This window comes from Perognathus longimembris, chromosome 4 (genome assembly GCF_023159225.1).
Source record: "Perognathus longimembris pacificus isolate PPM17 chromosome 4, ASM2315922v1, whole genome shotgun sequence".
Classification (NCBI taxonomy): domain Eukaryota; kingdom Metazoa; phylum Chordata; class Mammalia; order Rodentia; family Heteromyidae; genus Perognathus; species Perognathus longimembris.
In genome coordinates this window covers 90,799,935-90,825,938 of record NC_063164.1, presented here as the reverse complement: position 1 = coordinate 90,825,938, position 26,004 = coordinate 90,799,935, and the positions used below count along the sequence as shown (strand labels likewise).

The 26,004-nt window shown below is 42.1% G+C and overlaps 1 protein-coding gene across 1 annotated transcript in view; it reads right to left on the bottom strand.

Annotated features, from left to right (window-relative positions):
- Positions 1 to 7,148: 7,148 nt before the first annotated feature.
- Panx1 (pannexin 1) overlaps positions 7,149 to 26,004 on the bottom strand; it is a 48,368-nt gene continuing 29,512 nt past the window's right edge. Inside the window, exons 3-5 of the mRNA XM_048345637.1 lie at positions 10,780 to 11,003; positions 8,487 to 9,145; positions 7,149 to 7,671 (exon numbers count right to left, since the gene is read on the bottom strand). Of these exons, the coding sequence (XP_048201594.1) occupies positions 7,592 to 7,671; positions 8,487 to 9,145; positions 10,780 to 11,003 (963 nt within the window). The 3' untranslated portion in view covers positions 7,149 to 7,591. The remainder of the gene's footprint in view (positions 7,672 to 8,486; positions 9,146 to 10,779; positions 11,004 to 26,004) is intronic.

The window sequence follows — 26,004 nt, the reverse complement described above, 5'->3', positions numbered from 1 at the left end:
ATTCAGAATTTCCAGTTCTACAGTTTAGTTACCACAACTCCGTTTTGTATAGAGGGGCTCAGAACTGGGGTCCAGGTCACCAGCCTCCAATCAGGCATTGCCCTCCTCTCCTGCCCATATCCCTAGGTGGGCATGGGAGAAGGTATGGGGATCATCATGGACTAAACCTCATTTCTGGCTGGAAATAAGCTGTAAAGAATGCTGTCCCCATTCTTACTATCAGTATCAGTACTTCAAATTAGTAGTACACCCAACTGCATTCCAGTGTGTGTGTGTGTGTGTGTGTGTGTGTGTGTGTGTGTGTGTGTGTGTGTGTTAGTATGGCTGCTCCAGTGTCAACTTGCATGGAAAGGAATAAGAGAAACCACTACCAAGAAAATAAATGGAGAAGTGTTTGGGGAAGACTATTAAGTTCTCAATTCTTGAAATGGGTACAGGGATTGGCCATGTTGAATTTGAGTGCTGTGGGTGATTGGTATGGGGAGAACTCACTAGAAATCTGATATTCTCCTCTCTACAAGGCATCCTCTAAACTAATTCTAAAGTAATCCCTTTCTGTCAAGGCATCCTGCTAGGTGCTGAGTACAGAAAAGAGTAAGGCCTTCCAGGCTAGTGTGAGAACGGACAACGTTATCACAGGAGCATCTCAATCCAGGCCAGGAGAGAAGGAAAGGCCTGAGAACTTCCAAAAGGAGATGCTAATACTGACTTTTGAATAGAAGGTTAAAGGAGAGGGGTCACAGAGAATGTGTGAAAGACAAAAATGCTTTTAAGAAATAAAAATGGGTGAACATGCACCAGAAAAAAAAAAAAAAAGAGGATCCTGGTCAGGGACACTGAAGAGAGCAGGACCACAGAGTCCTGAGGAATGGAAAGTGGTAGTAGGGAAGATATGGGGGAAAGCTGTTGATAGGAAGGGTCCACACCCTCAGATTTGCATTCCACAAAGGCCAGTGGCAAAAATGAGGAAGATGGAGTAGACATAGGACGGTGAATTTAGTACCAGCAATGGACAGAGGTCTCGAGAGTGTGTTGTCTCATAGACAACTGTGTGGTGAAGGTGTGCCCTGTGATTCCCCTGGAACGCCCCAGTGTCCTTGAGTGAGGGTGGAGCTGTGTGTTGCCTCTAGCTAAGAGAAGATGGCAAAGATGGAGGGATTTTATAGACAAAACATTAAGTTCCTAAATTCAGTTGATTTTTGTGTTAATAAAAATGGATTCGGCCAGCTACTCAAAAGAGCTTTAAAACAGCAATTTCCTAGCTAAGCCTCAAGATGAGAACACAATCTGTCCATATCTTGACTGAGCAGAAGACCCAGAAAACTGCAAGATAATGAATGTTGTAGTTTATTTTGGAGCAACAGAAAATGAATACAACATCCCAAGTTCCTGTGGGTGCTAGAGGAGCAGGAGGCGGTGGTAACTGCAGCTAGCATTTGTGAGGTATTTGCTGTTTGCTGTACACATTGCACTCAGACCTTGTACAGCTATAGTTTACTTACCACAATAACAAATTGCATTCATTTAAATTTTACAAAGGTATTCTCTGCTAGCATATCCTTCATTTTGGTTGGACTGCCTCCATCTTAGGTCCTTCCTCTGCCCTTTCCCTGAAATTGGGTGACCAGGCCAGGCCTGCCATAATTGTTAGCTACCACCCCATTTCGGGACTACAGGTATCTCTTAGCCTCCATGTGTATCAGCACAGCTGCTCACCTGCCCTGGCTATGGGTTACCCCTGGCATCCAGCAGAGCACTCCCCTGCTCCAAGTGGAATCCTCCCACCTCTAGCCCCTGGACCTCCCTTCCAAGGATACGCTGCTACTTCCTATCCCTAGCTGACAGTACAACTCATTTCTCTGTACATGATAGTGTGTGTGTGTCCATGTGGCTTTCTGGGACGTGCTTTCATTCTCCCCGAGAGAGGCGGGCAGAACACAGTCCCCATCCTTTCTCCCCAACTACCTGTAATTTCTGCTTCGGAAATCTGAGCATCTGTGGGCCCTTAATGATTTTACTTTACATATTGCCTGCTAGATTTTAGCAAGTTCCATACAACCTAGCAAGTTCTATGTGCCCACCAGAGAGAAGGATTCATCTGTGGCTTTATCTCCCATGAAATGGCTCTCCTTCAGAGAAGAAATATTAGGGTACTGTTTTACTTAAGAGTTTTATTTAGGTGGACAACACAGTGCAGAGAACATTATTTCACCTTTTGTAAACAGACATAATAGTTTTGACTTTGAGCCGTTCCCCCATCTTTAAGTGACCAGAATGCAGTCTGGCAAAGTGAATTACAATGAATTATGAATGAATTTTAGTAGTAATATACACCAATATGCAGAGTTTTCAAACTTTTTTCTGTAAGATCATTTTTAACACTATCATTTGATCTCATCTTCATGTCTTTATAGAATAAAATCAAAGATGTTAATTTTTTGTTGTTCTCCATCTGTTGGCAGCATTCATAACAAATGACACAGCAAAAAGAACATGCAGACTTTTCTTTAAAAGGTTTTATAGAAATTCAGTCATTAAAAAGAATTTAACTTATAAAGAACCACCTTACTACAGACCATTAAGTTGCAAATATGATGCTTTTCAAGAAGCCAACTTGTCAAAGAACTGATAGTTTCAATTTTTTTTCTTTTCCTTTTTGTAGAAAACACTTGTGACACTGAGAACTCTACAAGGACTTTTTTTCTTTTGGAGGGAAGGGAAAGAAGCACTTCAAGATATGCAAAACTACTTTCAGGAGCTAGAGCAATTACTGATCACAAACTGCATGCTTATGTGACCCTATTTCTTTCTTTCTTTTTTTCCTCCTTCTCCTCCTCCTCCTTCTCCTCCTCCTCCTCCTCCTCCTCCTCTTCCTCCTCCTCCTCCTCCTCCTCCCCCTCCTCCTCTCCATTCTCCTCCTCCTCCTCCTTCTTCTTTTTTTTTTTTTTTTTTACAGCTAGAGACCCAGAAACACAATACACTTAATTTAAAGCAGGCAGGAAGACCAATCACAAATTAGTATCTATTATATTCCTTGGATAACACAATAGCATCCTTATCAATCATTGAAAGCTTTCTCTATACTTGTGAAAAATAGGGCTAGAGTGCCAATGATTACCTAAAGGGAGTATTTCATCTCTAAGGCCTCAGATAAAAACCTCTGTTAGTGGTAATTGCACATTTCAATTCACCTTTCCTTTTAAGAGGTTTATTCTGTGCAATTACTGAGATCAAGACCTTTAAAATGTCAATTTCTGTAGTCACTGGAAGACAACATTGAACTTGTATTGAACTTGGAAAGTGGTCATGACTCACTCCACAATAAAATGCAAAGAATTATCAGTATTTACAATGGAAAGCTATTCATTTGCAGAAATGTCTTTCTCAACCAAGAGGCTAAATGCTACGCGGCCTCCCCTCCCCCACAGAGGATTACGTGCCTTTTAAAATCAAATTAAGAGTTGTTAACACACTGAGATTTATACTAAGGGTCATATTTTTGCTCAACAATTATTTATAGAATGTTTGGTGCATCTCAGTCACTTGCAATCCAGTCATAAATAAAAACACTCTCATAGACCTATTTACTCTGTACTGATATAATGCAAACCTTTCATCTGAGTCTTACAGGTGAACTAATTCCCACAGGAATAAAGTCACAGGGGCCCAGTGACCACACCTCCTCCCCCCCAGCTCACACAGTGTAACCAGGTAGGCAATACATGTAATCAACATACAAACCAGATCCACTGAACCAGGAAGTTTCTAGTTCTTTCATAGCAAACTACAAAATAGGAAGACCCGCCCACAACCACCCCACCCCCGGCTGGCTTTGAACCGGGTTCCTCATATTTCAGTGGAGTAGATAGGATAATAGGCTTGAGCTACCGAGGTGAAGGACAGTGAACAAGTTAAAACTGGAAGAAGGTGCTAACTTGTTAGCCTTGTGATTTGGAAGGAAGCAGCAGTCAGTGCTGGTGGCCTGGTCATCACACACAATGCTGCCCACTCACTATTTCTGTTCAGTCTGACTCTAGAAAATGAAGTCAGTTCATCATTCAAAAGTATGTGAACGTTAAGTTACTTGTACAAACATAACGTTGCTCTCAAGGACAGGAGGCAGCTCCACTCTGCGGGTAGGGCTCAATCTTCAACCATTAGCTACTTATCTTAGATGACAAAAACCTCAGCAAGCATCTAGAGTGGTAGGTCTGTCTACTGCCAGACCACTCAGAATGTACCCAATCTCTTCTAAAGTGTGTGTCCCCCTGAGGAGAGGGTCTGTAGCTTGAAAGATACCGCCGACAGTCTAATAACCTCTTCGGTAATGACTGTCCCTTGGTAAAATTCCAGGTGTTCTAGAACACCATTTTCAGACTGACCTGTGCTGCTCCCACCATCATGGGCCAGGCTCCGCAGCCCCATGGCTCACAGGGGGGCAGGGGAGCAGGCCACAGCCAGTGAACCACGTCATTTCAGACCCGCAGTTGCCCTTTGAGAAGCAGTGAGTGTTCATAAAAGAACTTGTACTTGCCACAGAAACTGGATCCTGAATAGAGTCCTCCAAATTAGCCAGTGCCAGGCCCCACACCAGCCTTCTGGAGCACTCTGCATTTCATCATAGCTCCACGGGGCCATAGTGTCCTGCTCCCTTGCCCTCATGTGGAAAGGTACAAAAATCACTCTGTGGCGCCCACACTTCAATGGAGGATTTGTAGTTGAACAATTTTAAGAGGAGTGTAACTTAATGTAAGCTAATAATAATAATAGTAAAATAACTTTAAAAGGACCATCTGCCTTTAAGAAAATGTATAGCTAATTCTAAAACAAATAAATAAAAGGGGGAAAAAGAAACAATATAGCACCTCTAGCATTCTGGTAGGACCTTCACTGTGGGTACTCTCCCCTCCTGGAGCTGCCTCATACTAGACTCTGAAGTCCTCAGACACAGGATTTATTTATCTATTCCTGTCTGCCCACCAGTTCCTAGTGTGAATTCCCATCATTAGAATGGGAAAATGAAATGAAATAGAGGCCGAGGACTCCAACTGCACAGATTCTTAATGTAAGGATTATAAGTGGTAGGGTTTGCAGAGTTCCTGCTCTTCTAAAACATCCACTTTTACCACTTGAAAATGCAAATTAGAAGCCAGGGATGGGTGGCTCATGCCTGTAATTCTAGCTACTCAGGGGGCTGAGATCTGAAGATTGTGGTTCAAGCCAACCTGGGTAGGAAAGTCCATGACACGCTTTTCTCCAATTAACCACCAGAAAGATGGAAGTGGTACTGTGGCTAAAAGTGGTAGTAGAGTGGTAGCCATGAGCTCATGGACAGTGCCCAGGCCCTGAGGTCAAGGCCCATGACTGACCAAAAAAAAAAAAAAATAGATGGAGTTTACAGAGAAGATGATATTTTAAAAATCACACTCCAGAAAAATATTTTTTTAAAACGCCACATTAGAGAATTAGATATCATGTCTCAGAAAGTGACATGAAGTATAACAAAGGCAGTTATTTGGATTAACATTACTTCTAACACACTACAATTCAATTGTAATACACGTCATGTAATAAGAGAATAATTTAAAGCACTGGTTGTATTCATGATATCATTAATTTACATCTCAGAACTGTCACAGAAAACTGTCACAGAAGTACAAACAAAATCTACTGTTCTGTGTACCCTGAATGACTAGAAAGCAGGTGCATGAAGGTTAACGATGGTTCCTAAGGACCAAAGTAAACTGTGAGGGTCACTTCTGTGACCAAAGATAAAATGCAATGTATACAGATTATACAGTCTTTATGTACAAAATGTGAACATATAATACATTTCCATGACCAAAACTAAAGAGTTTTTAACATATTCTGAATCAGCCTTAAATGTTTATGAAATAATGCTTGTATTAGACTTATCAGTTTGTAACATTTACTCTCTAATTCTTCATCAATGCTAGCAAGTTCTTCTCAAATCACCGAAATTCTAACATTGTGTAAATTAAAATGCCTTTTTTTGGTGCTGATCAAGGGGCTTGAATTCAGAGCCTGGGCATTGTCCTTAAGTGTTTTTACTCAAGGCTCTAGTACTTGAACTATGAGTCCACTTCCAGCTTTTTGGTGGTTAATTGGAAATAAGAGCCTCACAGATAATTCATGCCCAGGCTGACTTTGAACCACAAGCCTCAGATCTCAGCTTCTTGAATAGCCAAGATTATAGGTATGAGCCATCAGCACATGGCTTAAAATGCATTTTTAAGACTGTGCTTAAATAGAAACAAAACCAACTGTTAAGCTGTCCTTGGCTCCAAAAAGACAACAAATACCATTTCTGTGCCTGGGCATATTAGGCAAAGTGCTTCTGTAAATATTCATGTGTTGTGTTCATATGTTTAAGTAAAACTTCAAATGCTTTTTTACTAACACCTTGCTGATCTCTTTGGAAGTGAGTGAATTAACTTCCATAAATTCAGATTTCCCACTGGGAAATTTTTGAGGCTTCTTTCCTAAAATGACTGTGGAATGAACTGAACATCCTTTCAATTCTGTCTTGTGAACTGTGCTTTTGGTGGGTGACCACTGTACAGGATGTAATTAGTGGCATCTAGCAAGTAACAGTCAGGGAAATTCAGGCATGGCAGGACCAAGCACCAGGCTGACAGCCAACAAAGGGCCTGCCAAGTGCAAGCTGACCCCTGGGCCTGAAGTTAGCCAGAGAATTCTTTTGTTGGCCAACGCTGAGTAAGGGTACACATGAATTTGCTGTTACATTATATTCTGATGTTTATTATTATTATTTGTATGTGTGCCGATACTAGGGAGTGAATTTAGGGCTTAGGGGCTGTCCTTTAGCTTTCTTACTAGCCTTGAGTTTCTTTTTTTTGCCAGTCCTGGGCCTTGGACTCAGGGCCTGAGCACCATCCCTGGCTTCTTCCCGCTCAAGGCTAGCACTCTGCCACCTGAGCCACAGCGCCCCCTTTGGCCGTTTTCCATATATGTGGTGCTGGGGAATCGAACCGAGAGATTCATGTGTAGGAGGCAAGCACTCTTGCCACTAGGCCATATTCCCAGCCCTGCCTTGAGTTTCTTGAATCACATCTCCACTTGTAGAATTTTGCTGGTTAACTGGAAATAAGAGTCTCAGACTTTCCTTCCTGGGCTGTCTTCGAACCATGGTCCTCAGATTTCAGCCTCTTCAGTAGCCAGGATTACAGGACATGATGTGTAGTTGTGATATGTTTAATATTATTTCATAAAGCAAAACAAATCTTTTGCGTGTTTCAAGTAGCTCCAGGTCTGTACTATTGGCAGAGAAAGTTGTCTCTCCAAAGCTCTAAAAGGCCCTCTGCTGTTCTTCCTAGTCCTTCCACTTCTCATCAGTGAGAACAGACACTCGTATGCTTGCTACAGTTTATCTCCACGTTACTTCTTGTAGGAAGTTCATACATCTTTCTTTTATAACACTGTGTTGACTGTTGTGTTCATAAGAGACTAAATATCACTACCAAACACCACTTTCTGCACCCAGCTGTGACCCCAACAGGGGTGCCTTAGCCAAGATGAGGCTCACATCACAGAAGTCAAAACAAAACCATTAGCAGGAAGAATTCAAAAGTCTCTGACGAGCATTTTTCTCTTCATTATTTGCTTTAGTTTCACTGTGCAGGTCCAAATCTGTCAAAATTAAAAACAAACATATGTGACATAGATGTAGTAAGAATTATTGGTATTAATCAACTTCTCTCTATGAAAAATGTTCGCACCAGGTTCCAGTGGCTCATGCCTATAACCCTATAGATACTTAAGAGACTGAGATCTGTGAATCAAGTTTCAAAACCAGCACAGCCAGGCAAATCCTCAAGACTCTGATCTCCAATTAACCAGCAAAAAGCCAGATGTGGAGGTATGGCTCAAGTGGTAGTGAGCTTTGAGTAAGAAAACAAAGCAATACTGAGAGGCCTGGAGTTTAAGTCTCAGTATTAGAACACAAAACAACAACTTTTTTCTTATACTTTTTAAAAAAAGTACTTCGCTTCACCATGTTTTGCTTTGTATCCTAATTTCAAAGCACAGAGAAATCAAGGCAGCAATTAAACTGATAAATTCTCAGTCCCTCTTGAGAGAAAGTCAGAGAATAATCAACAAGGGAACCAGAGGCTACAAAGGCAAAAGCCCTATGATAAGATAAATAAAAGCAAGAAACACAACAAGGAAGGGTGCTGGAGCAAAAGGGTGAGGATTAGGCAGAGACAAAGAGACAAGAGACACACAATCAGAAAAAGCACAACACTTTCTTCTTTGGAAACACAAGGGTGGCAGCAATTCATTCCCTCCCTCCCCTCAGTCTTGGGTTTCTCCTAGGATAGGAGCTGTCCTGTCCTACTGAGCTAATGGCTCAGGTGATGATGATGGTCAGCACTGATAAGGAAATGCGGGCAAAGACGCTCCAGGAACTCTATGGCTGGGCTTGGAGGGCTGACCTTACTTACCCGTGAGCTCAGCCATTTGGCTCTGCCGCTCCTCTCCCTTGGTCTCTGCCGATTTGGGCATTTTGCCATCCATAATATCCATCTTGATCATACCAAGATTGGTCAGAAGTAGCATTGGATCAATCCCTTGACCATTGCTTTTAATATTCTCCAATACCTTCAGGCACTTGTATGATTTGAGTTCACTGATATTTTCCTCCAAGAAAAGATTATAGAGGCTCAAGTCATTGTACCCTTCAGATTTGAAATGCAGAACATCGAAAGTGGGCAGGATTTCATATACTTTGAGAACATCTGTCTTCTGTCGAAAGGGAACTAACAGCGTGTAGACAACCACAGGAGCCAACAGAACATAAACCATGAGGTTAATGCAGCTGAGCAGCTGGAAGATGCCGACTGCAATAAGTTTGCACTGAAACCGATCAGGGATAGTGCTTTCGTTTCTCAGGATTCCTGATTTTATGCTGCATACAAACTCATCTGAAAGCGAGGACAGGCTAAAGTAATAGCTCAGGTAGGCACTTGCTGACAGTATTATCATGAGTGTCACCAGCCGGCAGCTAATGTACTTGAAAATTAAATTACTAGAACTTTTCTTTGTCTTCAAGTATTGCTCTACGATTGGGTACTTGAAGTGGCTTTCAGATATTTCCCACAAACTAAAAAGAAATGAAAATAAGTTAGACCCTTCTTATGACAGTTAATATTAAAGGCATGAATCATAATAATGTCAGACTAAAAAGTTTCTAACACCTTGCCAGCACCAGTGGCTCAGAGCTATAATCCTAGCTACTCAGAAAACTGAGATCTGAGGATTGCGGTTCAAAGCCGACCTAGGCCAAAAAGTGTAGGAAACTTTTATCTCCAATTAACCAGCAAAAAGTGAAGCTGTGATTCAAGTGGTAAAGCACTAGCCACGAGCAACAATATTCAGGGACAGCACCCATGTCCTGAGTTCAGGCCCCAGGATAAAAAAGTTTCCAACACCCACATTACTTATAAATTCATCAGAGTACTAACTAGGGAATGAGATTTTAAAAGAGAATGGAGAGTAATAATAAAACACTTTTTCTCAGTATTTTAAAGAATGTCTAATTAAATGAGTCTTTAGAAATTCTTAGAACAACACCTAGCAACCTCATGTGAAACATTTCTGAATAGGAACTGTTGTTTTTGAAAAAAAACAAACAAACATTTTTCTACTAAAAAACCATTTTTTCTACTAAAGTATGCAGAATAAGATTTGGAATTTTTCACCCAAGTAGACTATATCCCTATAACTCTACAGGGGTAGCTGGAGACATGCATGTGCAAGACCAGGCTGCCATGTTGCTAGTCCTTCCATCCCCCTTAGAGCTACAAGACAGCATTTTTAACCTGGAAAGGAGGAGGGAGGCTGGGTGCTAGTGGCCCACACCTGTCATTCTAGCTACTCAGGAGGCTATGATCTGAGGATCATTGTTCAAAACCAGCCTGAGCAGGAACATCTGTGAGACACTTATCTTGAATTAACTACTAAAAAGCTGGAAGTGGAGCTGTGGCTCAAGTGGCAGAGCACTTAACTTGAGCACAAAAAAGCTCAGAGAGAGCAAAAGAGGAACAAACAGATAAATGCACTTAGCTAGTAAGTTGCATTAATGACATTCTATAGTTAAACGAGTTATTACGCTCATTTTGAAGCCAGCCTGAGTAAGAACGTCCACGAGACTCTTATCTCCAACCATCATAAAGCCAGAAATGGAGGTGTTGCTCAAGTGGTAGAGTGCCAGGCTTGGGTGGAAAAGCTAAGAGAGTGCCACTTTGAATCCATGCCCTAGTACTGGCACACACATGCACACAAAGGCACACATTCGTGTCCAAGGTAGGGACCTACACTATCAAAACTACTGGCCATAACAGGAGCCAGAGGGAAAATGTAAAAGGCAAGGCACTGCCTACATTTTTCTCACCTTTCTCAACCTTTCTCTAAGTGTGATGGTTCCCAAACTCTGTTTTTCCATTAAAGCAATCTGTCTTTACATAGTATCTTGACCTGTTACCCCTTTGAGGTCTATGCTGCAAAGGATGAGTGAGAAATTTCACTTAGCAAAGAAAGGCATCTCAATAGAGGAACAGGTGTCAGGTACACATGCATGGGGTAAGATCTGGGGAATAGTGGGTGTTTCTGGCTGCCACAAACTGTCACTAGGGGGAGGATACCCCTTCCTCCCATTGCCCAGAACTAGTGGTAGGCCAGGATGAACAAGAGAAAGGCCAGGACACGTATACTAGAAAACTTCCTGGGAGCTGTTACCTTTGCCCTAGAGTCTCCTTAACACCCGCAGTGGGGCCAGCACCATCTCTCAGGTCAAGGTCACGTGCACTCTTGGCAGCCTTAATCGCACGGTTGTAAACTTTGTCAAGTTCTTCCATGATAAACTTCAAGTCTGAGCAGAGATGAGGAGCAGCTGCGAAACGCCAGAACAGTGCAGGCAGGTACAGGAGGATTGCAAATAATAATAGGATGTAGGGGAAAAACTGAAAAACAAGACAGCAAATAATGGGTTAATACCCTCTCATGACAGTAGCCTAACTCTGCTAAGTGCTGCTCTCATTTCTCCTCATTCTGACACAAACCTGTTTACTCACATTCCCTGTGGAAACTGTGTTCACTGCATGGTAACTACTCCTAAAGCTAAGGTGACAATCAGTTACCTACCTTTTAGAATGATAGTTATTAATTTGAAGTAAATGTAAACTATATCATTTCCTTTTCAATTGTGGGAGGAGAAAACAAAATCAACTCCTGTATCCTGTGGTGCAGTATCTGAACAAAATCCTAATTATGAAACAGGTGAATATCACAACAGCCTTTGCATTTTTTTTATTTGCTTAATTACTTTGTGTGTGGGGAGGGTGTACATGCTACGAGTACAGTGGTACCAGGGCTTGAATTGGGGCCTCTTCACGTTCCATTAGCTTTCTTGCTCTTAGGGCTTGTGTCACACCTACAGCTTAGCATTTTGCTGGTTAACTAGAAATGGATTTCTCAAACTGTTCTGCCTGGACTAGCTTCAAACTATGATCCTCTAGCTCTTTGCTTCCTAAGTAGCTAGGATTTACAGGCATAAGCAAGTGGCACCTGGCTACTGTGTTTAAGAGGCAATTATGAGCTTGAAGTTTTTGTTTTTTTTTTCCTCTTTGAAATCTGGGAAACTGCCACCAAAAACTGTGATTAATTCTGCTTCCAGTGATTCAGTCATTTTCTCAATAAAACAGCTGAAACAGTTAAAATGAACAAAATGTGGAAGGGATCTCAGTCCTAGATCTGACCTGGAGGACTGCCCCAAATTCTCCTTGTCTACAGCCGGATACTATGAAGTCCAAGGAATGCAACAACAAGGAGAATAGCAGGTCTAACAGACTCAAAGGACAGGACAGTGAGGGCTGTGTGGAGCTTAGCAGAGGCTTAGACAAACCATCACCAGCCAGCATTGCATTTGTTTTAGCCCAACCGAAAAAGGCCACCTAGGTGAGCACATCACCTTTGGTCCTCACAAGGTCCTTAGCAAGGCCTGTGTGGATGGCTCTGTTGTGCAAAAAGGTGTCGTCTGCAGAGTGGCTTCTGGTCCCAGATCACAAAGCTGCTAAGGGACAGAGTCAAAATATGACTCCTGAACTCTCTGATCGAAGAGCGATGCCTTTTCTGTGGCTCTACATTATGTTCCTTTTCTGAAAAGGTCTCTCTTGTTTTGTTTGGGCTCCCTCTCTCCCTCTCCCCCTCTTCCTCTCCCTTCCCCCTCCCTCTCTCCCTCTCCCTTCCCCCCCTCGTCCTGGGGCTTGAACTCAGGGCCTGAGCACTGTCCCTGGCTTCTTTTTGCTCAAGGCTAGCACTCTGCCAACATGAGCCACAGCACCACTTCTGGCCTTTTCTATATATGTGGTGCTGAGGAATCAAACCTAGGGCTTCATGTGTATGAGGCAAGCACTCTTGCCACTAGGCCATATTTCCAGCCCTTTGGGTTTCTCTATCCCCACAGTTCCGGTAACTGGATGAGGTCACAATGGCCTCCACGCATCACTTCCACCATACCATCTCTGGAAACGAGCAGTAGAGCTCACACCTGGATATCCCTGTGATTGCCCATTAACAGAGAAGCTACAGAGACCCCGCAGAACATTCTATGACCTCCTTACCTATTTTACTCTACCAGGAACATCCTATGTAGAACAACCAAGAACTGACACTGGCACATTACTATGAACTAATAAACTCTTATTTGAATGTGACCAGTTTTTCCATTGTTGTCTTCTTTCTATTCCAAGACCCAATTTGGGGCACCCACTGAAGTGAGCTGCTAGGATTTCCTTGGTTTGTGAAACTTTCTCAGTCTTCCCTTGCTTTTCATGAAATTTATTATTTTTCGCAGTACTGGAGTTAGAACTCAAGTGTCTTATGCTTGTTAGGCTGGTGCTCTACTACTTGAGCTATACCTCCAGTCCTGCTTTTGTCTAGTTATTTTGGAGATAGAGTTTAGTGAACTTTTGTGCTCAGACTGGCCTAAAGCTGTGATCCTACAGGATGACAGGCATGAATTACCAGTGCCAAAGTGAAAATAATGTTCCATGTGCCTCATAACCCACCAGAGTGTGTCCACCAGATGATCCAATAACTATTTTCATAGGGTAAAGAATATTTCAATTCTTGAAATTCTTGAGTATCTGTGATTTCCATGTATTGCTGCCTACTATTAAGATTTTTTTATTGTTGTTATTAAGTAGTTGTACAAAGAGATTACAATTCCTTAAGTCAGGTTATAAGTACCATGATTCTTGGTCAACATTGTCCCTTCCTTTGTTCTTCTTATTTTCTTTTTTGCCAGTCCTGGGGCTTGTACTCAGTGCCTGAGCACTGTCCCTGGCTTCTTTTTGTTCAAGGTTAGCACTCTACCATTTGAACCACAGTGCCACTTCCCACTCCTAGCCCGTTTTTATTATTTTTAATGTTAAATTTAATTAGTGATAAATCTTAATGTTAAATTTTATTTAAAAGTAAATGAAAAATAAAGTTCCCATCTATTTTCCTATCCTTGTTGCCAGACCTCATGATGCCATTGTGAACCCATCTCTCTTTACTCCATAGAGAGAAAAGTGAGCCATTAACTGGTGGCTCATGCCTGTAATCCTAGCTACTCAAGAGGCTGAGATCTGAGGATTGTGGTTTGAAGCCAGCCTTGGCAGAAAAGTCTCTTATCTCCAATTAACCACTCAAAAACCAGAGGTGGCATTGTGGCTCAAGTGGTAGAGCACTACTAGCCTTGGGCATAGAGGCTCAGGGACAGTGCCCAGGCCACGAGTTTAAGCCCCACAACTGATGAGAGGGAGAGAAGGAGGGAGGGAAGGAGGGAAGGGAGAAAGGGAGAAAGAGAGACCCAAAATTCTACCTTCTCACAACTTCACTTTGGGGTTCTAACCTGAGATAGTTTCTCAAGATTAAATGTGCCAAGAGCTGACCCATAGCCACACATAGCGCTTTGTTACTAGCTGGCTCATAGTTCACAGTTACTTGGCTGTTGGAAGAAGCAATAATCACTCAAACCTTGCCCAGTTTGACAGCTATTATTATTTTAAAAAATGCATGACAGCTTGTACTGCTTCTACAACCAAAGATTCAGGCTTTTTTCCCCTAGAAACCATGGGAATGAAATTATTTCTAACTTGGGCTTATAAGTCACTTTTGTTTCAATGCTATTTGAATAACATCATTTTACCTCAGACTGTTCTCCTAAATTAAAAACTGTTCGCATGCCCAAGTGCTGCAATAATTAGCACCAACGAACAATTCAACACAGCTCATTGTAATTAGGAAAATGAATGTTTAAAAGCATTACACACTAAGTATTTGCTCTTTTCCTAAAATACCCTTGTACTTTGACCACCTCTGCTGGAATGTAGCTGAAAATCCAATTTCCTGGTTTTCCTTAGAGTTAAACTTTCTTCACCGCCCCCATCAGAAAACAAAGAGGCCAATTTTAGTGTGCTTTTAACAAGGTAGTAAAGCCAATTCAACTGAAATAAGAGTTCAAAAAATATTAAATTATAGCCTTTAAAATCCTTTTGTCTAAATAAAGAACTTGAAAGAAACTGGTGTTTTGCGAGGGCATCTGCCAGACCAGAAACTTATGCACAAGCTCTGCCTATTCCATGTCGGATGGGAGATGCTCACTCTCTTCGAGCCCTGACTGCCCTCTTCTCTAAATGTCTCAGCACTGGAGACAGTGATCTTCTTCAAAGCAACATAGAATGAAATAGCTGTTCCAATCACAGTTTCAGCCTATTGGCTTTAAATTTTCAGTTAGGGAAGCTGAACCACAAGGATCACAAGTTCAAAGCCAGCATGAGCTACACAGCAAATCCTTGTCTAAAAAACAAATGAATGTGGGCAAAAGGAAGTCTATTACACTGCTGGTGGGAATGTAAACTTGTTTAAGAGCTCTGGAAAGCAGCATGGATGTTCCTCAAAAAACAAAACATAGAGCTCCCCTATGACCCAGCAATTCTACTCTTAGGCATTTATCAAGGATTACAAAATGGGATACACTAAAATAACCAGCACAACCATGTTCACTGCAGTACTATTTCTCATAGCCAAGGTATGGAATCAGCCCAGATGCTCCTCAAAGGATGAATAGATCAAGAAAATCTGGTATACATACACAATGAAATTTTACTCATCCTTTAGAATGATAGTGCATCATTTGCAAAGAAATGGAAGGACCTGGGGAAAAATGTTAATGAAGTAAGTCCGACCCAGAGAGACAAAGAAAGGTTGCATATTTTTCGTACGTGGAAGCTAGAATTCGCTTATAAATACATAATATGTTTGGTATGCACGAGAACACAAATGTATTAACTGAAATACGGTAGATTCAGGGGAGAACACAAACTACATAACACCTAGGAAAGGCAAAATTAAAGTTCAACGAAATAAACATTAGGAAAAGTACTTGAAAGGGATAGGGTGGGGTCAAGGAGTGGTAGGTGAAAAAAAAAGAGAAAATGGGAGAATGAAGTAAGTAAAACAACATATACCCTACAAAATTAAGAAAAGTGAGGAAAGGGATGGACTGAGAGGAGTGCGTGAGAATCTTGAAAGGGATGACACTGATCCGGACACACTATACGTAAATTGCTTTGTTGAATGGCAATTCATTTGTACAATTACTTAAATAATAATAAAAAAAAAATAAGCCAGGCACTGGTGGCTCAGGCCTGTAATTCTAGGAGGTATTGCAGTTCGAAGCCAGCCTGGAAGAACAGTCACTGTGAGACTCTTATTTCTAATTAACCACTCAAAAACCAGATAAAACAGCCACTGCTGTGGCTCAGAGTTGTATAACATTAGCCTTGAGCAAAAGAGCTCAGGGACAGCACCCTGAGTTCAAGTCCTATGACCAGGAACAACAAAAAGTTTAAAAACTGTATTGTTCCTGGAAGGAAAACTAGAACTTCTAGGTGGAGAAGCCCTGCCGATGACCCAGCACAGCCCCTCTCTGTGGTCAAGTCACACATGCAACAACTCTTCCGTGAGATGTGTACCACATGTCTCACAGGATTACACGCAGACGGACACATCTGTTCAAAAGCATCTTCTGGGCACGTGTTTCACATAGGCCAAGATTCCTACCCTCTATACACCGAGAACCCACTGGTAGAGAGCATGATCATTTGGGAAAATTACTAAAGCAGTAGGGAGGGAACATACAGGAGCGGAGAGGGGGGGGTCACTGTGTAGTATGGAGGTCAAATCTGGCCAGCGCCATCACTGGCCACATGGCCAGCTGCAGTATCTGGCATCTTGTCTTGATGGGTGTGCCTGAATTTCTAGAGGAAAGGAAGTCCCATCCTCAGGTGAGGGTGTTCCTGAAACCCTAGAGACAGGGGTGGGCACCTGGCCTATAGGTTACTGAACCTGTCAGTCAAGTGCCTGGGACTGGGAGCTTGCTGTGATCCAGCCCTCTGACCTGACCCTATTTAGAGTCAGGCCAGCTCAGGCGTCACATGTGGCGCCATGCCACATGTGTCCATCTTTGCATCCTGTGTCCCGTCTCCTGGCTCGTCTCTGGTCACCATGGCGTCCCAAGCTCCATTGGAGCTGAATTGCTTTGTGTTGGTGGTGTTCTTTTTTTCTTCTCTGGCCTGTTTCCTGATAGTGTTAAGTGTATTTGTGGGCTGCAGGCCTTTGTAACAACTGGCTGCCTACAGTCTGCTAATGTTCTAATAAAAACGCCAAGATTTGATCCTTCAATATGTGGCTTCTCGGATCATTTACTATATAACAACTACAGGTGATGGAACTCAACCACTGCAGGAGGGGAGGCAGAATCGAGAGCTGCAGGGAAAAGGGACATGCATTTCAAATGGAAAAGGAGAAGACGTGAGGACAGGCCAAGTTTCAATCTCATGCAAGGGTGTAGGTGTTTGTTCCATGAGCTGGTCAGTACACCTAAAGAACCAGCCTCAGAGCAGAGGGGAAGCGTGTGGGAGGTAGACCAAACATGAGCAACTGTGAACATCAGATCAACAAGAACATCAGATCTTGACATCACAGTCAAGAACGTGAGGAAATGCTGTAGATAACAAAAAATAAATGGAGAATCTGGCTGCCCTTATGATTCAGTATTTGACAGCATACACATGACTGAATTTAACAGCATAGCATATTATCCAAGTAGAATGTGAAGAGACAAGAGAACCAGAGCCTGTGGCCCTATAACATTTAAAAGTCAAGCTGAAAGCCAGCCTTGGAAGATACATGAAGGAAGGGTCAGAAATGCAAAGTAGGTAAGGCAAAAACACTGTAGTGGGAGAATGAAATAAAAAGGAACAAAGGTGTCTACTCTGGCTTTATGCTGTTCAAATATGAAACCACATAAAGACAGTTCTAGAGGAAGCAGGATAAGATGGTGGATTTGGAGTGTTGCCTGTTTTGACTTCACAAGTGAGAAGAATCAGGTAAGGAAGAACTCCCTATATGCTGAAGGGAGAAAAAGAGGGAGGGCATCAGGAATCACAAAACAAATGACCATTTTATGTGCTAAACTGCACAGAGAAACAGAAAAGAGAAAGAGAAAAGCAGAAAACGACATCAAGTTCTACTGCTGGCTCCCTGGAGAGAGGAGGAACTAAAGATGCGATCACAAGGGCAGCCTATTGTGACAGGCTGGCACTGTTATCTGCAGGATAGGTTCCCATCTTGCCTAAGCCTTGACTTCAGGGCAGGGTTCTGGCAAGACAATGACCATTCCAGTGTGAAAGGCTAGCTTTGGCAAAGAAAGATACTCCCCACCTTGGAAAGCTAAAGGAGAGCATCTTGAGAGCCTGTTACTTGAGGCTAAGCTACTCTGAGAGCTTGAAAACAAGGACTGATCACAGTTTAGAAATCTGGAAATACCCTGCCATGGAGTTTGAATAGAAGCTGACCATAAGAGGGGGCTTGGGCCTGATTTGGACCCACAAGACCTTCAAACAATGGGAAGCACAGAAGAGTGATCTGAGGTTATGCCCTCTCTGGCTAGGAGGGAGCCCATCAGTAGGAACAAAGCACTGGGCCTCTGGCCAGCACAGTACTCAACTTCCAGGACCCATCTCCTAGCTACATGTGTTGGCTGTCAGGTGGGTCTGAGAACCCCAACCAAGACTCTCTAAATCCCACCTCTATGAACCACATACAAGCACATATAAGCTGATAGGTGAGACTGACAGACATGAGCATGGGACTTCCTAATCCCATGATTCCCACAGCCTCTCCTTCCCCTGACAGCGAGGTGAACTTCCAGATGAGATCTCAAAATTCTGAGACCAGCTTCAGAAACTGTGTGCTAGCGGCCAGAGAGGACTATAGTCCTGAGCTAAGATCCTCTGAATTCTGTGATATCCACAGCTTTGTCTCTGCATTGGGAAATCAGCTGGGTAGAGTCTGAAAGAACGGAGAATAGCAGGCAGAATTTCCTGGTCCCACAGATCTGCCCATGTGAGTACAGAACACGGTGCCCTGTTTATCAATGTATTCCAGACACATCCTTAGGCTGGAACACTTGCTGCTCCTGAGGACACAAACTGAAAGGCATATAGGTCAAGTGGGAGCCTGCCTAACCCACAGTGTGTAAGCCCCCTCCCCCCGCCAATCACCAGTAGCAGTCCCATGACACAACTGGAAGCTTCTATGATGAACAGAGTCCAACAGTGGAGATTTCAGCTGCTTCTCCTCATGCTGAACAGCACTGGGATTTGGGCCATGGGTAACGAAGAAGGGGAAGAGGTGAAAACGAAAGGCAGAGAAAGCATGTTCACAATGAAAACTTCCCCAAAGCTTGAGAAAGAAATGGTACAGGTGGCTGTCTGATCCCACAGACAAGACTGGAAGAGAAAATCTCCGAGGCATATTATACTTAAAGCATTAGGTACACAAAACAAGGAAACAATATTGAAAACTGCCAAGAAAAATGAGAGGACAGTGGGGAAGATTCAGTATTATTCATGGTCTTACTTCTACAACCAAAAGACACAGACTCTTATACTGGATTAGGAAACAAATCTTACAACATGTTGCCAACAAAACTACACCTTCCTGACAAACACAGGTTGAAACTGGAAGAACGGAAAAGGATATTGTTAAGTACCTAGAGCACGAGGAGAACTGTATTTATATCTTATAAAGCAGACTCTAAACAAAAACTAGGAGTGGAGAGGTCACTGCATACTGATAAAAGGACACTTAAGAGGCAGTGACACATGGCAATAGATACACACCCAACATCAGAACACCCAATTTCATATGGCCTTACTACTTGACAGAAAAGCACAATGAACTACAACACAATAATATAGCCTGACTTTCATTTACCACTTTCACTAATAAACAGGTCATGTAGACCAAAACCAGACAATAAAAAAGGAAACTTCAGAATTAGAAGCTACTACTGTTTAAGAACTTAAGAGGGTCTGCATGGCAGCCACGAGAGTCATGGTGGGATGAGTACATAGGAAGTCTCTTCTCTGCTTGACTATTGGTCCAAAGGAGTGCAGCTGGAACTGTAACCAACCAAAGGAAGCGTTATGCTTCCAAAAAAAGTCTCAAGAAAAAGTAACACAAGCCACAGTAGTGGCCATGGGATTGGGCTCTAAAGGAAAGGGTGGAGAGATTCAGCCAGTTAGTGTGAAAGTGGGTAATAAAGTTCTTCTCCCAGAACATGGCAGCACCAAAGCAGTTCTAGATGACAAGGATTGTTTCTTATTTACGGATGGTGAAGCTGTCCATTCCATGGAAGTTCTGACATCTTTCATCATGTAAATAATTTCCATGTCTCTCTTTTATAATAAGCTGGTATTAACTAAAAAAAAAAAAAAAGAACTTAATAGACACACACAGACCATTCACCCAACAGCTGTAGAATACTGTTTTCTTGGGAGCTTATGAAACTTTCTACAAAATAAATCATACTTTAGAACATAAAGCAAGTCTTAACAAAAATTAAAATCATTTCCTGTACATAGAACATAATGTACAGTAGAACATAATGGAATAAAACTAGAAAACAATAGAAAGAAAAAAACTATTGAAAAACTCAAAACACATGGAAAATGAAAAACTCACTTTTGAATGATGACATTGTACAGGGGAAATAAAAACATTCCACAATGAAATGAAAATGAAAATACAACTTACCAGAAGCTTTGGGACACTGCATAGGCAGTAGTAGGAGTGAATTTATACCTCTGATTGTCTACATTAAAAACCCAAGAGATCTCAAACAAACTAACAAAGCTCTAAGAATAAGGTCAAGTCGAACAGAAAGGCAGTAGACAAAAAGAAACAATAAAGATTAAGGCAGAAATGACCAAATTGGAGACTAAAGTAATACAAAGAATCAGCAAAATAATAAACAAGACTGATAAACTTAGTCAATTAACCACAATAAAAGAGAAAAATGTCAAATTAACAAAATCAGAGACGAGAAAGGAGATATTGACAGAAAATACAAGTAAAATTCAGAGCATCATATTAGGTAATACTTTGAAAACTTATATTCTAATAAACTGGAAGATCTAAAATAAATGGATAAATTTTTAGATGCATAGTACCTACAAGAGCTAGACCAAGAAGATATATGTGATACAAATGGATGTATAACAAGCAACGATTCTGACAAAAATTAGATTCATTGCTGAACTATACCAACCTTTAAAAAAGGACTAACACCAACTGTCCTCAAACTATGCTATAAAACAGAAAGGGGAAGGAATTACCAAACTCATTGCATAAAGACAATATTAGACTGACAGCAAAACTAGAAAAGGACATGACAAAGGAAAAAAGTGGTGGAACAATTTTTTTGATGATAACAGATGAAAAAATTCTCAAGAAAATCCTTGAAAACAAAATTCAACAGCACATTAAAAAGATCATATGGCACGATCAAGCTGGTTTCAGTTCAATTAAAATGGATCAAAAATCTTTTTTTTTGTGCCAGTCCTGGGACTTGGACTCAGGGCCTGAGCATTGTCCCTGGCTTCTTTTTTATGCTCAAGGCTAGCACTCTGCCACTTGAGCCACAGCGCCACTTCTGGCCGTTTTCTATATATGTGGTGCTGGGGAATTGAACACAGGGCTTCATGTATATGAGGCAAGCACTCTTGCCACTAGGCCATATCCCCAGCCCAGATCAAAAATCTTAATGCAGGACCTGGGACTCTGAAACTACTACAGAAAAACACTTCACAAAGTTGCATAAATTACACCTTCCTGAATAGAACTCTGATTGTTCAGGAAGTAAGAGCAAGAACTGATCAATTCCAAAGCTAAAAAGCTTCTGTACATCAAAAGAAACAATTACCTGAATGATGAAACAAACCAGCTCACAAAATGGAAGTCTTTGCAAGCTATTCATTAGAAAAAGGATTACTAGCCACAATATATTAAAAAATTAAACTTGTAATAAATGAAAATATTTTAATAGATGGGCAAATGTAGTGCCAGTGGTTCATGGCTGTTGTTCTAACTAGTCACAGGTTTACATCAGAGGATCATGGTCTGAAGTCAGCCCAAGCAGAAAAGTCTCAGAGACTACCTCCAAATAACCAGCAACATGCCAGATTAGAGGCATGGCTTAAGCGGTAGAACACCAGCCATGAGCAAGCATGCCAAGTGAGAGTGTGAGGCCCCTGAGTTCAAGTCATGGTACTGGCACACACACACAAAGTAGTATATTAAAGGAGGGGAATTAAATATGTTATACATATATATGGAAATATCACAATAAAACATTTTTGTAAAATTAATTTATAACATTAAAACTTAATTGAAAAAGAAAATGTGAGTTATATATTTAGATACACACATACAATAAGAGTATTGTTCAGCCATATAGAAGAATTGATTAATATCATTTGCAGGGAAAATACTGGAACTGGACATTATCATGTTAAAGTGAAATGAGCCAGACAGAAAAAGACAAAAACCACACACTTTGTTTCATAGGCAGGCTTTATTTCTCTAAAAAAGGGTGGGGGGACAGAGCTGAGCATGTGGTTCGAGTAGTAGAGTGTCTGCCTAACAAGCCCAAAGCTTCAAGTTCAAACCCTATTACTTAAAAATAGAGAATAACACAAATGTAAAATGGAAACTGCGTGGGTGTGGGACAGAAGAAAAGAGCAGAGAAGGTAAATTAAAAGGGTAATTATGGGGTAAATATGACTAGAGTACTTTTTACCCATTAAATGAAACATGAAGGAGGGCAAGAAGGAGGGAAAGAAGGAAAGAGGGAGGGAGGGAGAGAAGGAAAGAAAGGGAAAAAGAAAGGGAGAGGGGGAAGGAAGGAAATGAGGTATGGAGTAAAGGAGGCAAGGCAATCTTAAATATCTAAGTTCAAAAAGTGAATAATCACCCAAGAAAGGTAATGCTCCCCTGTGTAGCTTTCAGAAGGAAAATAATAAATAATAAAGCTGTGTGCTTTTAATTCTTCATCAAATGACAGAAGGAAACCTTTGTTTCTGCACAGAAGCACGACGCTTTGTGTCTGGAGTGGTGGCATCTGGAGAGAAACTCAAAGAAGATGTGAATGAAGCACCTACACATGGAAGAAAGGAAGACAGCCAAGAGATTTCACTTGTTTTGCCTTCTCTTTCAGCAGTGAATGGGATTGCCTGGGAGTAGGTTTCTTGCAAAAGGCCAGGCTGTGCAAACCCATGTCTTTGCTGCAACCATGTAAGTCTGTCCCTATAGTGTGCAAACAGTTACCAAGGATGTGTAGACAAATAACAAGGTTATGTTCCAATAAAACTTTTGTTTACAAAAAAAGGCTGAATTTGACTTAAGAATTATATCAAGTTTGCCAAAGAATGGATTCTTGCCTGTGGTTTGCAGTATCATCATACTAGTAACTTTCCTGAAGCCATTAGAAATTCAGATGTGCAGGTCCCCATCCAGCGCACCAGATCAGCCTACACTTCCACAAGATACCACGGGATCAGCAAGCTCAGAGCGTGAGAAATACTGGGCAACACCAGTGGTCCCCACACTGACCTTGAACCAGGCCAGCAACAGCACAAAGTCCAAGGAAGCTGATAACAATGACATCCTGGGCTTTAACCCGAGCTCCCCGCCTCCTGGTGGAGATGAGACTCAGGAACCTGTGTTTTCAGATACCTCTCAGGACCTTCCACACCACTGTGGCCAGGCTAAGTGGACAATAGACACAGCTCACAAAGCTGCCATGCCTCCACCCTGCCAGCTTCAGCATTACACCCACCAAATTTTCATGAATCTACCGAAGAGAGATAAAGATTTGCTCACTTTGTTAAGATTTTTTTTTTTTTATCCATCTTGGGTTTCCCAGTTTTGTGTTTTAGAGGGAAATTTCACAATTACCTGTATTCTGAACTTGAAAAAAAAAACCCAAACACAAAGAATGGTTCTTTATTACACACACACGTGGTACCTGTGGTACATGCCTATAATCCTAGCTACAGGAGACTAAGTTCTGTAGGTAAATCTGGGGGACCCTCATCCACAATTAACTAGCAAAAAGCTGTAAGTGGAGGCATGTCTCAAGTTGTGGAGTACTAGCCACTAGGAAAGGGGAGTGGGCTCTAGGCCCTGAGTTCAAATTCTAGCACCCAGACAAAACAAAGAAAAAAAAAAGGACCCCCCCCCCAAAAAATCAAGCAGTCCATTGTTGCCACCTACTGGTCACTGAATGCACTCACATCTTAGCAAAGACCACGTCCATTCTCAGCCTACAGAGGATGTCAGTAGCGAATGAAGTGGGAGCCAATCGAACAGAAAAAACAACAACAACAACAACAACAAAAAGTGAATGTAGATGGGGAATAACAGCCCTATTGATTACACTGGTGCTATAAACTGCCTACACTAGCATTCACTTAAATATTATACTGAATAACATCTTCATGGGAAGTTGTCACCAGCAATGGCAAAAGATTTGTGTTTACTCTATGCCTCAAATCCCATGCCATTAGTCAGAACACCCTTGGAAATTAAACATGGTTATGCATAGAAAACATACACATTCTACTTCCTTCCTCTCCTCCATTCCACACATATGGGACCTCTGTTTTGACATGACTTTCCCTCTGTAGCTCAGGCTGACCTCCCAGCTTATCCTCCTGTTTTTATACCCTGAGCCCTGGAATTCCAAGAGTAGACCACTACCCCTGGCCATGCATGACTGAGGGGTATGTGAGGAACTAGACGTGGATACAGTCTCTTAACTGCATGGGACTTTCAGGTGTGGAAATAAATTAAGCATAATTAAAATGAGTAATGAGAACAGTGATTTCAGGAAAGGGCAGATGCTCTGGGGATGTACAGCCAGGCAATGCCAAGGACCGTGGACTGTGGACCAGAGTAGGAGTCACAGTCTTTGGAATGGCTGGCACTTCATTCCAAGGACTTGAATGCCTTCTGGCAGTATGCAGCTCTCCTCTTCACAGAGCACTCCACCATCTTATTACTGGACGCCGCTCTCTGACCCAACTGGCCTTTACAGCAATCTGACTTAGCAATAACCCTCAGCCTGATGATTCAAAGGAAATTCCAGGTGGGAATGGCATGTGAGCCAACACAGCAACCAGATAGAGGGAGGACACTGGGGAGAGCTCTTAGGTGGAGGAAGGAGGGTGTGCTGGGGATGAGCTACTGCTAAATCCATGCTGACTCACAGACACCAGAATACAGCTGTCTTGTCTTGTCTTGTTGGCCAAAACAGTTTTTAAAATTATCAATATTATACCCCAGAGAGATTTTGTTAAGAAATGACAGAATCAGATTGTCAATCATAACAAAGGAAAACCTATGAGAGAAATGAGTAGGTAATGACAAGGATGGAATGAAGGCAGTGAAAGCCACTGGGGGCACTGCAGGGGTCCAGGAGAGAAGCAGCTGCTGATGACGGCTGATGGATTGCTGAGAGGATTCCACACCCATTCAAGATGGAACTGATTAGCCTGATGGATGCTATGGTATGGATAACATTCCAGAAAGGTCCACAGTGAAAGGCTTGGTCTACAGTGTGGCACTTCTGGAATTGTGGACTTTGAAGACTAACGCCTAGCAGAAGGCTCTTTACTGGGGATACGCCCTGATACGCAACTGGAGGATCTTGCCTTTTCCAATATGTCTCTCTGTTGCCAGCTTAAGATGTGAGGCACTTGCTCCAGCGCATGCTCCCGACATGCTGTGAGACCCTCACCCAAGGCCCATGCCCCTGGGACTACACCGTTTTGGACTTAAACCAGGCGCTTATGCCTAAATAAAAAATGTATCTTTACTTCCTAAGTCGTCTGGGTCAGGTGTGTTGTTCTAGTGACACAAAGTGACTATTACAGTGGCTGACACCATGAGGGGTTGAAGGAGATTTCTGGTTGATCAATAGGGTGGCTGGTGGGCTGGGGATATAGCCTAGCGGCAAGAGTGCCTGCCTCGGATACACGAGGCCCTAGGTTTGATTCCCCAGCACCACATATACAGAAAACGGCCAGAAGCGGCGCTGTGGCTCAAGCGGCAGAGTGCTAGCCTTGAGCAGGAAGAAGCCAGGGACAGTGCTCAGGCCCTGAGTCCAAGGCCCAGGACTGGCAAAAAAAAAAAAAAAAAAATAGGGTGGCTGGTGGTATCGCTCACTGACCTGGAGGTCACAGCGAGATGTGAAGTCAGCTTGTTTAATGGGTACAGAGTTTTGGTTTGGGAAGAAGAAAGAGCTCAAGAGATAGATGTGGTCAGGGTGAACTGTTGTGATTACTGGTTTATATGGAATTATCTATCTAAAAATGGTTTAATAGGTAAATTTTATGTTGCATATATTTTATTGAAAAAAAGAAGAGCAGGAGACTGAAAAAGACCAGTATAAAAAGTGAAGGAGCCTGAAAAACAAAGGAGCTGTGATTACCAACTCTTACCTGGTTAAGAAAGCCATATTATTGTACTCAGATACTGACATGTTGAATTGAAATTTCTTTGTAT